This window comes from Sphaerodactylus townsendi, linkage group LG05 (assembly GCF_021028975.2).
Source record: "Sphaerodactylus townsendi isolate TG3544 linkage group LG05, MPM_Stown_v2.3, whole genome shotgun sequence".
NCBI lineage: Eukaryota > Metazoa > Chordata > Lepidosauria > Squamata > Sphaerodactylidae > Sphaerodactylus > Sphaerodactylus townsendi.
In genome coordinates, this window is record NC_059429.1 from 71,425,295 (window position 1) to 71,443,621 (window position 18,327).

At 41.6% G+C, this 18,327-nt stretch overlaps 1 protein-coding gene across 3 annotated transcripts in view; it reads left to right on the forward strand.

The window, feature by feature from the left end:
- Window positions 1–12,782, forward strand: part of MOB3C (MOB kinase activator 3C) — a 43,697-nt gene extending 30,915 nt beyond the window's left edge. For all 3 annotated transcript variants that reach the window (XM_048496361.1, XM_048496358.1, XM_048496359.1), the window contains exon 4: window positions 11,571–12,782. In XM_048496361.1, coding sequence (XP_048352318.1) covers window positions 11,571–11,600 — 30 coding nt within the window. In that variant the 3' untranslated portion in view covers window positions 11,601–12,782. The remainder of the gene's footprint in view (window positions 1–11,570) is intronic.
- Window positions 12,783–18,327: the final 5,545 nt, after the last annotated feature.

Here is an 18,327-nt window from a genome sequence, read left to right on the forward strand (position 1 = left end):
TTTATGACTCTGAAAAGTTGTGCACCATCCAAGCAGAAGTTTTCAAAGGAGCTTGCTTCTTGCAGAATATGAGCCCTCTGAAATATGCCTCATGAGCCTTGACTGCAGTAGAACAGATTTATGCACAAATATAGAGACGTATTTTAGCCATAGTATTTGCTGCTAAAAAAATTCATCAGTACATATGTTGGATCTATTAGATCTTTGTTTCCTTGCTGTTATTTCCTTCTGCTAACCTGACCTATGCTAAGGAACCACTCAAATTTTATACACTTTTGTTTAATTTTGTACAATTTGGGAATTATTAGGATTCCATTTTAAATGAACAGTCTTAATGTTAATATTATTGATCTTAAGTATATGTTTATGTATGTTTTATGTCACCTGTTTTAATTGCTGGTTCATTATATAAATTATATTGTTGTTAACCACCCTCAGCCTAGCTTAGGCTGGGAAAGGGTGGAGTAAACACTAATAAAAATAAATGTCGGGTGAAGGTGGTACAGACAGACCCTGAAACCACTTGATGTGATATTTTCCAAACCTCTAGGACAGGGACTTGTGTGCCTACAGCACATGTCACTGTAGTTGGTTAAATGAATAATTCAAACAATCAGTATAATGTTTCACAAAATAGCGGGGCTCAGGGTGGGGGTGGCTCAGATGGGCACGGCAGCAGCAGGCTGGCTCTTGGGCCTCCTGCCATGGCACCTGTTACCTTGCGTTACTGCAGGCCAGCTTCTGCCCTCCCCAGGGTCAGGGCAGGGCAGGAGGCAGCTTGCAGGGAGGCAGCTGGGGAGGCTCAGACATGCGTCGTGGCAGCAGGCCAATCCAGGAGCCAGCCTGCCATTACAGTACCCATCTGAGCTGTCCCCGCCCCGAGTATGGGGGGGCAAGGGGGTGGGGGTGCCCGGAGCAGGTGTTGTCCCCAGGTGCCATATAGTTATTTAATACATATATATTATTTTATATATATATAACTATATAACTATAACAATAACTATAACTATATATATATAGTTATATAGTTATATAGATATAGATATAGTTATAGATATATTAGATATAGATATAGTTATAGATATAGTTATATATGGTTATATATGGTTATATATGGTTATATATATAGTTATATATCGTTATTTAATACATTTATTCACCACCTTTATTCCATTTTATCCTCACAACAACACTATCAAGTAAGTTAGAGAGAGTGCGATTGGCCCAAGGTCACGCAGTGAACTTCCATAGAACAAACAGGAATCAAATCTGGATTTTCCAGATACTAGTATTTCTTTGCAATCAGCTGTGTATGGCTTCACTCTCAAGGACTAAGACTAATTTTAGAGATACAACTTAGAATAAAAACTTTCATTCATTTTTTTGGCAGAAACTGATTGCTGCAACAGCTAACAGCACTGCCAAAGCCATGGATTATTTCTGGGAAAGATAGAAACTGCTACGAGGATTTTCCTGGTTTAACAAATGTCCTTGGAAATGGGTTCATCAATCTGCGTGTATATGCACACGCACACTGAAGGCAGGGAGGAAAAGGAAAAGCAGATCATGAATGGAGGTGGAGGTGGTGCCACAGGACATAGAAAAGAGGAGGAATGGAAAACTAAAGGTTTGACATGTATATGAAAAACAACAGAATTTCCATAAATACACAAAAAGGATCTTAGTTAAATAATTCAAATTAAATGAATTGGTCCTAGTTAGATTCTTTGCAAAGTTCTTTGATTACTGTAATCAGCCAATGGCTTCAGACATGACAAGAGATGCCAAAAAGCCACTTCACGAGGGATCTTCACAGGCTCTTCCACAGCTCCATTGCAGTAGTATCTCATTCATCTCTTAGAAATTTTGAAGCCTAGTTTTCTTCCTGATTTGGTTTTTTGTAGAAAGGCTGAATTTAATTACTAAAGCAACACTCCTGACAGAAGAACAGGATAAAACTGAAAAGTACCTTCTCCTTTCCCATTTGTAACTTGAACTTTAAAGATGAGCCTAAGCAAGTTGAAATTCCTTACTAATTGGTTTTTTCCCCCTTTAAGGATGTTTAGCTTTAGGCTTTCATCAAGTTGTATAAGAAGGGGCTGCTGAGGGCAGCCGTGAAGAAATCCTCCTCTCTTGCAGTCTGAACCTGCCACAAAGGTAGAGTCTTTAAGAGAGCTGACTGTGAAACTCAAATGTTGAATTGGGGCCCATGGGAAGAGATTAGGGTTGCCACCCTCCAGGTGGGGCCTGGAATCCCCTGGAGTTACAGCTCTTCTCCGGACTATTACCCCAGTGGATCAGTAATGACTTGATGCTTACCTATATAGTACAGCAACTGAATTAAATCTACAACAGTCCAGCTCTTTGGTCTCCTGATAAGATTACCTTCCTGTCCATTTCAAGTTAAAGCCAAGTGTGCTACATTTTAGGAATTGCTATAATTGCCTATCAGACATTTACAAGGTCGAAACAGCCAGTGTGGATCCCTAGCCAACTGTGACTGCCTCCTTCTTGGACTTTTCTGCTTTTCTTTTGGCCATTTTTTTCCTTTTAATTCCACACATTTTTTCCTCCATTTGCTTCTGGAAATGTTTCTCCTTCATTTTTCCTCTGTTGTTTTCCCAAACACTTTTACCATGATTCCCCCCACATACTTTCTGAGCCAGCTTCCTTTGAGTGTGTGATCATTTTGAAAGTCTTTGAAACACCAAATGCCTGGTCCTTATACATGCCCCTGTGTAGTCACCCAACCTTTCACCCATTTTCTCCTCCACCTACTCCTTTTTTGAAAGGAAATAATTTTTTTCTTTGTCATATCTAGTTGGGGATGTAACATTCAGGCAGACACCCAAGCAGGGTTGATTGGATCAGTTTTGTCAGTCTCATATAGAACTTGCAATGGAATGTTCAGGCAGAGATACAAAGAAGCAGAGTTGGTTTTTGTAGGGGGTAGGTGGACAGCGATGTAATGTTAGGGCACAGACACAAGCCATTGTATCAGCTCTATCAATTTCATCTCAAATTAGCAATGTACTATTAAATAAAAGATACATTGTTTCCACAGGTAGGAGCCAGTGAAATTGACAAGAGAAATTGCTTTTGCAGGAGGAAATTGACAAAGAACTGCTGCAGTAATTATTATGTGTTTTCAGCTCTAATTTGGTTGAAAAATGTGGTTTTTGTGGGGGGCAGGTTGTGTGTTTCTGTTCCTTCAGGTAATGGTGTCTGCTTCAGGAGTTGTTTTGGCTTCCATTCTATGTTGGTATTTCTCACTAGTAGAAATGGAGGCTGAGATATTTTGAATTGCTGCTTCAAAATGTAACTATGCAATAACGTTAGAGTGCCGGCACAAAAGAAAACGGGAAAGTATCATGGATGACATCCCTCCACCATCAAGAATAATACATTTTCATAGGCAGAGCTACAATGGAGCGGGCGGGCGGGAGGGGTGCCGTGCCCTGGGCGCGCATCATTGGGGTCACGTGGGGGTGGAAAATCGCCCCTCCTCCCACTTCCACCTCCCCCCCCACAAAGAGAAGCCGGCTGAGAAGAGGCTGAAAAATCAGGGCCTGGCTTGTGCAGTTGCACATTGGTCTGCGGGTGGGAACTACGCTTCCCAAGACCTTGCAGCCTCCTTCCCACCTGCCCCTGGAAGGCCTCTGTAAGGAGTTGGGGCTCACAAAATCTCCTGGGAAGTGTAGTTCCCACCCGCAGATCAACACACAGCCCCACCAGTCAGGCTCTGCTTTTTCTAAGGTAAGTGGAAGGGGCCAGGGGGCGGGGTGCCCCAGAGGGGGCATGGGGATGGGGCCAAGTTGCCATTTTGCCCTGGGTGCCATTCCCCCCCCCCATGCCTCTGTACATTTTCAGCAGTCGTGTGTGGAATAAATGCAACCGAAGAGACAAGGGGAGGGCACCAAAACAACAGGAAAGGAGGTGTGCACAATAATTTCACAAAGATTTGACCACTGGAGAGGTCTGTAGTAAGTGGAAAAGGCACTTGATTGTGGTGTTACCACATTTGTCAGGTGAGGGGTCAGAGATACTGGTACAATTTTCCCATGCTTTTTTTTTTAAATACCAGATCTCATTTCCAAAGAGTCAGTGTCTATGTTCTCTTAATATTCTTTGATATAATCCTATTAATTGGCTTCTGTAACATCCTGTATTGCTTGACTTCAATCTGTGAAACTGCTGTGGTTGTACCATATTAGGCATGCTGTTTTTCAGAGCTGCTGATGTTAGCTAACATCTGGGCCTTGCTTTGCCCATTAGCATACACTGATGAGTTCTGAGCTCTTGAAGTTCCAGTTTTCATGCAAGGGTAGGAGGAAGGATGCCCCTCATCATCACAGTTATGCACACACACCATTCTAGGGGCTCCTGTTATGGATGGGCAACAGCCTTGTGTAATTTAGTTGCATGTAACAGTAGTTCCTAATACATTATGATCCTGCAGGCCTCTCTCTGTGGATTTAGCATCTTGGCCACTGCTTATCATCTTGCATGCTTTTATTTTTTTGGAACAGTATCAACAAAGCATATCTTGTTACAATGGCATCTCATTCCCCTTTGCTGCCTTTGAAACTCCTTCAGCTAAAGCTCCTGTAAGAACTGAAAAATCACTCAAAATGAGAATGAAAGTCCAGCAATCCATGTTTTTCATCCAGATATTCACAAGCCCTTTCCTTATTATGTAGGAGTCCTTTAAGTTTGAACATTTTATTTGTCTCACTTGCTCTGTCCCTAAATATCTGTGAATTCTGGCATTGAATTCTGCAGTTTCCAAGTTGAGAATTCTTTGTTTGGATTTTTAATCCAGTCTGAAATCCAAACCACTCCCTCTGCTTGATAATATAATTTAATATTATGGTACTGCCAGTCTTCTTCTCTCTCGCTCTCTTTTTCATCTTGTAGAACTTTAAGTCTTATTCTGGGTTTTGTTTTGTTTTTGCCATTCCAGATGAATTTATTTATCTGGGTTTGCCCTTCCTTCATCTTGTCTTTTATACAGACTGGGAGCATTTGAAATAAAAAGTTCAGTTTTGGTAGAACATTCGTCTTAACAATAGCAATTCTTCCCAGCCATGGTAGTTTTAATTTAGTCCATCTTTGCAAATCTTCTTGTATTTTCTTCCATATTGTTATTTTTGAATAGTATATCATTTTGGTCATTCAGATTTATTTCTGCCATTGTTTAGGACATAGACTGTTGCTGATGTGTAGATCTTGCCATCTATGTAAATTTAATCTTCAGAAGAATATATCATCCATCTGAATCTTTAATATCTTAAAAGATACTAATATTTTGATTTTCTATGTAAAAATCAAAATATTAGTATCTTCTAGATATTAAAGGTCCAGATGGAAGATATATTCTGCTGAAGGTTAAACTTATATAGGTGATCATACCTCTTTTTTGTATATGTTGCTGCTGCAATCGCTCTGCCTAATTTCTTATTATTCAACAGATGTTCATTATTTGATTTTATATGAGTTTCTTGTACACATATAATATCTGCAATATTTGAAGATGTTGATGTGAACAAATTAAGACATAGGAAATGGAGCCTCCAGAAACGAAGCCTCCGGCCTCTTGACCAGCAATCCTACTGGCATGCCATAGCTGCCCTTCTAGCTCAGAAAAAGCCCTTGTCTGCAGCCTGGGAAGATGGAGCTGGCAGTGGCAGCAGCAGACCAATGGCAGGTAGGGGAAAGGAGAAGGCCAGGTCAGAAGGCAGTGGGTGACTCATGCAGTGTACTGCAGAGGTGGTACAGCCCCCTGCTGGTTCCAGGAACAGCCTGCCATGCCAAAGAGAATCCCAGGATGAGCAGAGCTCGGGCAAGCTCAAATCTGCATTACTGCACAACAATGGGCCAAGTCTGGGTGCTGCTAATGCAGAATTGCAGAGATGTGGGGCTGGCCTCCCTAAAGGGATAAATCCTGGAAAAACCTGACAGGAAGGCTGGGAGCAGGAAAAGGCTATAAAGCTGAGGACCTGGAGGGCCAGGGAGGAGTGAATGGGCTTGCTAGTGACTTGCTTGAAGACTTCTTGTGCCAGTCTATTGCTTATACTATAGATAATTAGCATTTTTTCCGCTTTCATAGGCACTCAGTTTCACCAGAAGAACATGACGTGGGAGATTAATATTTAGCAAAATGTTATTTGTCGCTTGTATTTAGCTTTTTAATGTGTGGGTGGATGGGGGGGGGAGACAGGGAGAGCACTGTAAAGATAAACCTCCCACTCTTCTTCCCAGGCATAATACTGCGTGTTTTGTGTTTTGTGTTCTTTTCAGGAGGAAAGGATGGTGGTGTCACAAACCTTTGGATGGCCTTGGCAAATGTTAGATAAGACACCATGGCTTTAATTTTCATTTCACTTTGAAAAGAGTGAAGAGCCCAGAAGAACAAATGTTATGTGTACAACATTTAGTTAAAGAACTTTAATGAAAATGGGGCGGGGAGAGAACAAGAAGGTAACTGGCTAGAATGGGATTAATTCTGATTAAGTATAGGGATGATGATAGTCACAGTCTCCTTCTGCCTCTTATAATGTGTTTCTGCTGCCAAGGTTTAATCCTTTGCATAGTGCCCTCAAAGGCTCAAGCTGAACATGTTCTCAAACCAATTATAATGTTATGATTCAAAGCCAATTGACACGATCACTTTACTTTTTTGGGTTTGTGCTTCTATCCATCCTCTGTGCCAAAAGGCAGCTTATTCTCAATCAATGCACAGTGCCATTTTGCTTCCTTCTGTTGACTGAAATTTGGAAGGCTTATTGAGGCAAGCAAAATGGCAGCAATACTAGTGACTAGCATTTTAAACTACGTAATTAGTTTACAAGCGGACGGATTGCCAGGAGCAGGAATAAAACTGCACATTTACTGCACACAGGAGAGTCTGAGTCAGCCTCATGTTGGCTTCTTAGTCACTTCATCAGCTGTTCCTTCTTAGTTCAGCTCAGAGCATTGATGTTGTATGCTTTCGTGATAGTCTTGAGGAAAATAGTTTAAATGAGATGGAAAGAAATAGCCCATTGGCATGTTAGCCACAGGTTAATTCCAATTCCATATACTTTGCTGAAATTTGCACAATTGTACAAGCATGGGAAAGGATAGAACACCACTACTTTGCTGGAATGCTGCAAAATCCTCCATCTTGACCATCTGGAAGGTTTGCTAGAACAAGCTTATATTCCTGTTAATGGAGGGCAGCTCAGCCAGGATCAGTTTTTGCCCTCATCACAAGTGTACTCAGCTGCAATACTTTACCTTTGCCCATAGGAATGAATAGCATCTATTCACTTACATATCTCTGGCTGCTGTTTCTTGTTCATGCAAGAGTGTCATGAAATGCCAGCAATGGCTTTCATACAATGGCCTAATCCAGTGGTGGCGAACCTATGGCACGGGTGCCAGAGGTGGCACTCTGAGCCCACTCTGTGGGCACGCGGGCACAGAGTTTGTCATGTGGGGGGAAATCACCCCCCCTTCACACACACATCTAGGCTGACCTGGGCCGCTGGACACGACGTGCGCGCACTGCAGCAAGCAGGGAGGACTTGGCTGGCAGTCCTGGTGCCTGTGCTCCAGGTGGCTGCTGCCCAAGGGGGGGGGGGGGCAGAGGCGGTGGAGATGCTAGAGAGGTGCAGAGCGGTTCACGCGGGACTTGTTGGAGGTTAGAGCAGGCAGGCCCCTGCTCGAGTGGGTGGGACGGAGGCAAAGGGGTGGGGTGGAGGCGCTGGAGCAGCGCAGGGCAGAGTGGTGGGTGCACACAGGACCTGTTGGAGCAGGCTGGCTGCTGTTGCTCAAGGGGTTAAACAAACTAAACGTGAAGAAAAGGTCCAAACGGATCCATCCCATGTACACCGGGGAAACGCTCAGACCCAAGTTTTTTGCCAATCACCTGGGCAGATCAAGCCGTTTCAGAAAGTTTCAGAAAGCAAAAGTTTTACTTCCCTCTCCTCCCATATCCTTTCCCCGCCATTGTGATAATAGCATAATTATTTCAGGGAGATTATTAGCATGAAACCTAAGACCTAGTTTTGGGGAAGCAGTGTAGGTAACCCTGTTAAGCACTGTTAAACCCCACTGATTTTCATGGGAAGAACTAAAGTATGATCCTTTACCTAGGAGTAAGCTTGGTTGCTGGCAATAGAGCTTGCTTCTGAGTAAACCCTCCTAGGGTCATGATTCACCTGTTTGAAGCTTTGCATGGTTGCTTCACCAAGCTTACTCCTGAGTAACGCATGCCTTGGATCCAACCTTTTTTCTAAACTAAAACCTCACTATTCAGGTTAAATTGCCGTGTTGGCACTTTGTGATAAATAAGTGGGTTTGGGGTTGCAATTTGGGCACTCGGTCTCGAAAAGGTTTGCCATCCCTGAATCACATGCAACCATAATATATTCATTTTGACCTTTCTGTTGCTTTGGATTTCTTTAGAGTAGATTTACCTAACTTGTTCATTGCCTTGAGCCAAGAGGAGTTTACTTTTCCATTGATGGGAATTGTTTGAATGTCTTGAACACACTCTCATAATGGTAGTTCACATTTGATGGTAGTTCTGATTAGTGGACTGCTGTATGATAATAACATAAAGTATATAGTTGTATAAATTGAGTATCAGAAACCCTTATTTATGTGTAAGAACTATTTCCCAGTGGTTAGGGATGGAGAGTGAAATTTATGGTAAAAGTCTTAAACTTTGGGAAATAAAGTTAGGAAGATAGGGGTTTTTTTGTATTGCTTCAAGCTTTTACTTTATTTATTGAGAAAGGTTTAGAACAAATTAAGAAGTTTGACAGCAGGGTTTGGGTGGGAAGTCATATAGTTATATGTAGGTTCTCTTGTATTGTTTTCTTTTTGTGAGTAGATTAGGGTGATTGGAACGCTTTTGTCTTTTCCCTTTATTTTAGTTGTAAAAAATAAAGAACTATTTCCCAGTGATATTTGCTTCCTTCTTGGCTTATGAACCTTGTGGCCAAAGTGAAAGTTGGATAGGCTGTTAGTTTGTCCATCTCTCTCTCTCTCTCTGTCTGTCTGTCTGTCTGTCTGTCTGTCTGTCTGTCTGTCTGTCTGTATGTATGTATGTTTGAGTGTATATATGTATCTTGAAAAAGCAGAAATTGGCTTTTAGTCACAATACAGCCCTTTATGCATTTCAGTTTCTTTTGATCTTTGGGTGTATCACCAAGGCAACTCTGCAAGAGGCACTGAAGCTTTGTTTTTGCTGCCTATGCCTCCATTCAGCAACTTATGTCTTTCAAATCTAAAGCCTTCAGGCTTTTTTAAGTTGAATCCATTTAGAAGTGCAGTAAAAATTCCCTAGAAATATTTCACTGGTATTAGTTCATTTTTTTAATGAATATGATTTTATTCTGAAATAAATTAATTGGCGTTTAAGTGATAACTTTAGTGATGGTTTAGGATCATGTCGTTAAGTTGGTGTAAATGGATAAATGGAATGAAATTTTGCAAACATTCATCAGATACAACTGGTTTGAATTTAATCAGAATGGAAGTCCCAGATTAAAATCTCATTTCCATGACAAAACAACAGAATTTCATCTTTGAAACTATGTGGGCAGTTTGTGCTTAAAACTTAGAATTAATATCCCTGCCAGGAATTTTTTTAAAGCCTATATCCCAGTCCTGCTTTGTAATTTCTACATATTTCTGTAACTGAAAGGAGCAACACAAAGCAGATGTATTTTACATTCTTACCAGATCATATTAGTCCTAGGTGGAAAAGAAAGGTAGAGCTGGGTATCATCGCATATAGGTGAGACTGCAGCCCAAACCTCCCAGTGACCTCTCCCAGTGGCTTCAAGTAGATAGTAAACAGCATGGGAGATAAGACTGAACCTTGCAGAATCCCAAAGGCCAGAGCAGGAATCCCCAGCATGACCTTCTGAAACTGAACTCTCAGAGAGGACTCAAACCACCATAACAAAATGCCCCAGTCCCAGCGCTGAGAGGTGGCCCAGTACAACACTATGGTTGATAGTATTAAAGGCTGCTGAGAAATCCAGCAGAACTAGCAGGGTCACACACCCCTGACTAGTTCTGTGTAGAGGCAATCAACCAAAGCTGTCTCTGTTCCAGATCACAGCCTTAAATCAGACTGAAATGGGTCCAGAAAATTAGTGTCTTCCAAGAGCCCATGGAGCTGAGAAGCAACACCTTGCCCAAGAATGAAAGGTTGGAAACTGATCAGAAGTTCTCCAACATAACAGAGCTTGGTGAGGGATTTTCCAAAACAGATCTAATCACAGCCTCCTTGAGCCCTGTGTAGCTCACACCCTCAAGGAAGCATCTACCCACTTAGGTAGTCCTGCTCTGGCAGCTTTTATTCGCCAGGAAAGGCAAGAGTGAAAAGCATGGGTGGTAGGTCCCATCTCTCCAAGGATCTTGTCCACATCCTTGGCCTCCACATGTTGAAAGGAGTCCATTATAAATCATAAGCAGATTCCAACGGTACATTATCTGAATGTGCATTCATACTGGCATCTAACCCAGAGGAGATTTGGGCAATTTTGTCTGCAAAGGAAGTAGCAAATTCATCACAGCAAGCCGTCATCTGATCAGAAATCCAATTCCCTGGAGTGCTGATGTAAAAGGCCCTGAAACACATGAAACAGCTCAGCTAGATGATTACAAGCAGACACAATGGTGGCATAGAAATATTGCCTTTTTGCCATCATCGCTCCCACTGAATAGGTTCTAGTGTGGGCTCTGTTCAGTAAGGTTCACTTTGAGTTCTCTGCCACTGTCACTCTGGCCATATTTCCTCATGTTTTATTGTCATGCTTTTCCTAGTAAACCAGGGAAGACTACTTAGCTCTGTCTTGGGAGACTGGGTGCTTACAGGTGAATGTGTCAACAGCCTGGGGCATTTTCCTGTTCTAGAGGATAATCAGGGCCTCAACAGAATTGTCGGCATACCATGTTAAGTCATGAAGAGGTCCTTGGTGAATTCATATGGTTTCTTTGTATTCTGGGACTGAATACAAAGCCTATTATGGTCATGGGTTGTTCAATATCTAGAGAAAAGGTAATCAATGGCCTGTCAGCTCAATCAATTTCAGTTTGGTTGAGGGGAGAAAAATGTGTAGGCAGTGAAGTGTAACAGCAGCGTATTGTTTTCCCCCAAAAAACCATTCTAAAACCTGAATGGAAAAAAAATCAAGTAATACAATGCAGTGTTTTGTGAGCTTTGATTGAAAGATGTTATATATATTTAATAGTACATATTTTTGTCATTCAAAGAATACAAGCTGAAATTGTTTTATAGGGTAATAAGGGGCAGTAGCAGCCATTAGGCTTGACTTACCTGTTTTCCACTTTTGCATTCAGTAACTGAAATTATTAAAATAGTGTAATCAGTTCTCTAGGATTATAGCATGGTAACAAAGTTCCCTCATTGATGAGGTTGTCAAGGTAAAAGTCTACCAAAGATTGTGAGACTACCAAAGATTCAAGGTGTCTTCCACACAAAGTTGAGAGATATATACAGGTTATGTTGACTCAGACTTCATATCAAATTCCTTTTTTTCTTGCAGAAAGAAATGACTGAGAGAATTTGCCATTAAAATCATTTGATCACCTTTGAGGAGTCATTGTTTGCATAGTTCTGATGATGGAGTACGATGAACTACTGCTAGAAATTTGAGAAGTTTTTTGATCTGGGATCAATCCCTGAATTATTGAGTGGAAATGGACACTCTGCACATGAACTCCAGTAGCCATATTCTCCTGGACTCTCTCTGTGTGACCTAATGGTTCTAATTTTTTCTACCTTTGGATTTATTCCTCTGACTTCTGCTTTACATCTGATTAAAATGTCATGAAAATAACCTGGGTTTTTTTCTAAAAAGAAATCCTTTAGATGAGTGATAGGAGTATTTCAAACAATATACTTCCAACCTCTTTGAAGTCCAATCTATCAAAGAATCACAAGAAACCCAACTACCCATTGTATGGAAAAATAATTGAATGTTTCACACTCCTTCAACAAAGCCAGTGTCATAGAAGATTACAGACATCACAGAACTGGGAAGAGACCAAGAATTAAGGTTGGTTTGTCAATTACCCTGCAAGATAAGATGATTTACAACAACCATATGGAAATTTAATTCCTTCAATTCAGTATGCCCAAACCAAAAATTAAATGCTCCACCAGCAGGGGAAGTAGTTGTAAGTTATGTACCGGTAAGTAAGTAAGCCTGAGAAGAAGATCATCACAGCAGAATATTTAAAAAATCTCAACAGAAGGCAAATACAAGGCATGAAGCAATCAGATCTCGTTCTTTGATAAAACTGAGTAACAAGCTACTAAAATTTATATTGGAAATAGAACTTATGAGCCACTTTATGCTGACTCAGATCAGTGGTCCATTTAGCCCAGTACTCTGTTTAGCCTTGCTTGTGGCTACTTTCTAGGCTTTCAGCAAGGAGCCATTTCCAGCGTAGCTAGCTGAAAGCCTTTAACTGGAATGCCAGGATCTTCTGCATTCAAAGTGTGTGAGGGACCTATCACCATGGCCCTTCCCCATAATTCTCAGTAGTAATTTTCTTGCTGGCTGATATAATAAATGTAGTGATTTCAATACGTTTTTAAAACAATGTGATCTGAGCCATATATATGGATACATTTTACTGGCCTATTTGGGACAGGTTTTGTACTTTTTATATCAATATTTATAATATTGTATTATGTTGCCTTTTTCTGCCTGTGAACTTTTGATATTAAAATTGTACATAGTTTGACCGCACTTGGAAAACTTGTGGTATGAATGATATACATTCTCTCTAGGCAAATGAGTAAAGAAAAAATAATTTAGGTGCACCATGTTTTTTCACCAAAAAAATCAAACAAAAAAAGCAGAGTTAGCACTCATTTGTAGTCATTTAGCATTTCCCTGGCTTCCTTGTGTCAGTACTATAGCGGTATCATCAAAAGAAGGTGCACTGTTTTCATTCTCATGATTCAGAACGTTACTTTTTCTAGCCTTTATCATGAGTATCAATCAGGAGACTTAAAATACTTGGCAACACAAGTAAACTGATCTGTTAATAATGTGGTTGAGTTGCATATATTTCTTCAAGCCATTTTTATAGCACCTTTCTACCCACTTCAAGGAATTTTAAAAAAATGTGAAGGAGCATTCAATAATGGCAATGCACATGAATCAAAGAAAATTATTAAGAAAAAGAGCTGTTTCCATGAACAAAAGGCATTCTGGCTAGCAGGGGTGGGGGTATCTCTGCATTTTTCATCAATTCTCCCCTCCAGCTGCATTCCTTGCTTTATTTGAAGGTGAAGCTAGTGCAAAACATTGTGACTAGACTGCTGGTTGGGGCCAGATATCTGGAGCATGTGATCCTGATATTGCAATGATTACTCTGGCTACCGATCTATTCCTGAGCCTAATTCAAGGTGTTGGTTTGACCTTTAAAGTCCTAGTGAGTTGGGGCTGCTTTCTCCCATGTTTCTACTCAGGAATTAGGATCACAAGGAAACACCCGCCCCCCGCACTTGTCCTATCAATCAAAGAAGCTAGTTTGGTGGATATACACGGGAGGGAGTTCCCCTGCAACCTTCTTTCAAGGCGCATGCTGGTGCCATCCAATTTACACTTACCTATCTTTTGTAGAAGTCCTCAGTGATCGCAAATGATTGATCCACCACAGCTGCTGCAGCTGCTGCACGAGATTCTGATCCTGCAAAGGAATGAGTAAACTGGGACAGATGCCACCCCTCCAGAACTATCATGAGTCATTCCTTCCGTGGGGTGGGGGTGGGGGTGGGGGGCAGAATTCCTGACAAAGAAATGAGCTAACAATCCAGTGCAGGGTGAAAGACATTTTCTTCTCCCTTGGCAGATCTCCTGGGAAACTTTTCTTGGATCTTTTCCCATTGTAACACAGGGGCCATGGTGCCAGGAGGACATGACTTAGGCCATCCCTGCAGGAACACACGGCTGGGAACAGTTGTGAGATGCAGCATTGCTGGGCCGGCACCTGGCCTCTTGCAAGAGGGATAGCAAGCAGGTCTCAAGAAGCTGTTAGGGTTCTTTAATGAGATGCTAGTCACACAGTGCTGTTCTTCTTTAGAGTTTGTACTAAGTGCTCATCCAGTAGTGCCCATTCTGTGCTTTCCTTGCCACCAAAATGCCATGCTGCTCCCTCTAAGTCCATATGGCAGGAGCTCTGAGACAGAGTCCCATGTTATGCACCCTATTTAATTAGTTATGGGATAGCCTTGCTGGGGCTTTTGTAGAGCTGCAGGAGCAGTGATTGGGTACTGGAGAAGGGCTTTGACTGCCACTAAGAAGGGAGATGATTGGTTGAACCTGTAGTCAGCATCCTGTGCTCCCCCAGGCCTTTTGGGTGGGACTGTGCTGGTGGGAGGGCACTCAACTTTTTGGCTTGCCTGGATGTCTGGGCTACACTGTGGTTTTTGTTGTTGTAACTTTCTGCTGCTGAAGGGGCATTCTAGGGCTGAAATGGTTTAGGCAACCAATTAGCTCCAGCCATGTTCCCTGCCCTGCCCCCTTCCACACCGACCTGAGGCCTTCACCACTGGCATGCCAACAGGTGGTTGTCATGGGACTGCAACAGTGGCCGAGAGTGGCACTGGGGTGTTGCACAAGGGAAACATTCACTTATACTGATGTATCTCCAAAATATGTCTGCATAACAACTTGTTTGCTCCCTGGGCACTTTGCCCCCTTAGGATTCCACTCGTTGGTTCAACAAATTAGCTAACTGCTGAGGGCCTAGTTTTCCAAATGGCCACTGTAATTTCCAGACACAAAGACTCTCCTATAAATTTACTTATCAGGTTTTTCAGCTGAACTATTAATAGATTGCAAGCAGTTTTGTACATTAAAAAGAAGCATGCACGAAGGTGGGGTGAATGATTCACACACTCTGTATATAATGTGAAATGAAAATGAAGGGATTGGAGCAAAGGGACAAAGAAAAAATGATGCAGTGGGAAGAAAATGTTATTCCAATATGTTAATAACCTCTATGTGTTTTGCATTGAGGTTTTTTTTTCACAGGGTTGCTAAAACCCTACTGGGGACAAGAGATCCCCTGTTTGGGGTTTCTCCCCCAGTGCTATTCAGCTGGCAAGTGGGGAGACTCACCAGCAACAAACTGCAGCCTAGGTCTCTCTCGCTAGCAACATACAAATGTCACTTCAGGCACTCATGAGAAGTGATACCATCACATTGGAAGCATGAGTACACTCTAGTATTTGGGCAAAAATTCTATGGTAAAAATGGCTTCTATGTCAATGTGTCATCTGGCAGTAGCGATATAAGTCTCAGTTTGCTGCTGCTAAGTCCCCTGCCCCCATCTCCCACTGGTTGCCAGGGAGTACCTGGCAACCCTATTCCTTCATCTCTTTGCTTCATGTAATGAGCAAATGGGAAATGTGTGCATCTTCCTCACAGTAAGATGTGCTTGCAAGTGGGCCACACATATCTAGCTGCATGAAAATTGATGTCCTTGTTCACCTACCATGCAGAAAAGCAAACAGATTCCACGTGTCATAACAAAGCGGCATTTGTCTTGTTCTGTGTCATTTTAAAGCTTCTCTCTAATCCAAGGTTTTAATAACAATGTTCACATAAACCTCCAATTGCGGACAGCTGCATACAATCTATCTCAGGGGAAAAGAGATATGTGCCTTTCATAGGAGAGGGGTGGGGGTTTAACTTGTTAAAAAAAATTAAATTCTCTCTCTGAAATATGCTGTCATTTGCTCAACTCACCAGGGAATAGAAAGAATAAGACTTGTGCCTTCTACATTTTGGGATTTTTGAAAAGCTTCCTGCTTTACATGTACCTTGGGACTAAGTTGTTGATTAGTTCTGTTCTTGCCAGTTATCAAGTTGGGCAAATAGGTAGACAAAAGGAAAATGAGAGCTAATTTAATTAGCGATGGAAAGCAGAGGAGGTCCCTATAATAACTCCATAGTGTCTGGTATTAAAACAGAACAGTGAACAGAATGTTATTAGACCATAAAAGCAAGGCCTGGACCCTGCTAGGCTATAAGCAGGCACAGCCAGCAACCAACTGAAAAGTGACTCTAAAGCACTTTTTATCTTAAAGGATAATGTTAAAAGGAATGTCAACATGTTAAGGGAACACCAATAAATTCTCAGCTGCCCACAATATAAGTCTCACATGACAAACACAAGCTTCCATCTTGCAAAAGGTTATTATAATGCAGCTCACTGGATTCGATTGTTATATCTGTTGTATGTTATGTTAGTCACATAGCTATGTCGTATTGGTCCTCTGGCTGAAATAAATCTGGTATGACATACTTCCAATACCACTTTAGAACTTTAGGCTGGCTTAAAACAACTCTTTGTGGTGTTTGGAACTGTCAATTTCATTTGTAAGCAAAGTGAGGGGGGACCAAACGGGGCTGTGTTAGAAAAAGCAATGAGGTCTAATTTGCATAGAATGTTTACTGTTTATGGAAGGGGGGGGGGGGGTTGCTCAAAATGTTCACTCCAGAACTAGTCCCTCCCTTCTGGTGCCACTTTAACTGTCAGTGAGGCCAATTACTCATTGGCACAAAGACGCATGGTGGGAAAGGAACGCATTGGGGCAAGAAAACTTGTCCTGACATGCTTCCTGTTTGCAGCATGCTGAGAGAAGATGTGCATTGGAGCAAGATTTCTTGTCCCAGGGAAAGCAAGAGCACTTCCAGCGCAACTTTTCGTGCCAGAGTGGGGTGAGGCTGGGGAACACTGACAGTGGGAAATCGGCCTGAGTGTCATATTCTCCTCAGGAAAAGATGTAAACTGCCTTTCTGTGCACTGTTTTACTATTGTGTTCTACAATGTTATGAAGTAGAGTTGTTATTCTTCAAAAGAAACACTGTTTAGTCCCTCTCTTACAAAAGAGCTATGGGCCAGAGTGAATTTTTTCCCCTGAAAATAATAACTATGGCTACATGTATAAAAGCTTTGAAAGTGGTGAAGCCTTCTGTTCCTATTGTCCCTTCAAGTAACTATCCTTTGTTCAGGTTCAGGAAAATGAGCTTGTGAAAAAGGGTTCTCTGGGAGACCGCTGAAGAGTCTCCACCAATAGAAGAAACACAGAAAGCTCAGTGGAAGAAAAAGGACAGAAAGGCAAGGGCAGAGATTTCTGCAGTTGTGAGTGACAGTGATTTACATCACACAGGGCACTTTAAAACTGCCAAGGAACTGTGCCTGGGTTTGAGAGAGTTATAGGAAAGAAACACTCTTAATGAAAGACTGTATTTGTCTAGAAAGTTGTCTAATTTGAAATTAAATAATGGAGGAGATCTAGAAAAACATTTAAGCCATGTAACAAAAATGATGAATCATTTAAATACTATAGATAAGAAATTTGATGAAGAGGTCAAAATTATTTTAATTCTGTCAAGTCTGCCTGAAAGTGTCAATTTTGATCCATGTTTTGGAGACTAAACATGATTTTTCTGCGAAGTATGTGGTGTCACACCTTAAAGAAGAGGCAGCTAGAAGAGCAGAAAAGGCAGTAGAGGGTGAAACACAAGCACATTACGCACAAAAGACTGATAAGCAGATTTTAAAAATGAATTCTACTTTACAAAGTATAAACAAAAGAGGCAAAACTAGAATTTTTTTAAATTGTAGCAAGTTGGTCATTTTGCTAAAGTGTGGTCCATTCTGCACAGCCTAGATAAGACATACTGGGGACAGTTTTTTTTTAAAAAAAAAAGATATCCTGGGAAGGCACTCCACACAAGTTTCTTCCCAAGACGTCCTCAGGATGCCTTATTTTAGCTCAAGGCATCTTTTTTGGAGAATACTTCAAAGTGCACTTTTCCTCCCTAAGCTGCCTGCCAGACATCTCCTGCCTGACTGTGCGAAATGCAGAATCCTTCTCAGTGAGCAGTAGACCTGTCCTCTGTGGTCCCAATGCTTTTCTATGGGAATCCTCCAAGTGGTTAAGATTCTCTTATGCGTGTCTGCATATCTTCAAAAATAGCTCCTCCCCCCCAAATTTTTTTTAAAGGAAAACGACACATTGCCAGAATTGGCAGGATCAGTTCAGTACTTTTCATACTGAAAAGGCACCCAGGATCGGAGCCTGCAGAGCAAATGTCCTGGAGCAACCTTCTGCAAGCAGTGAGAATCCCTTCAGCTGCACATACATTGTCGGCCACAAACTGAGGGTTAAACTGACCAGAGAGCAAAACGGTTGGGCAGGAAACAGCCCTTCCTCCCCTCTGATGCCTTTGCTGTTTTGAAAGTATACCAGAAGCCGCCTCTTTTTAAGAC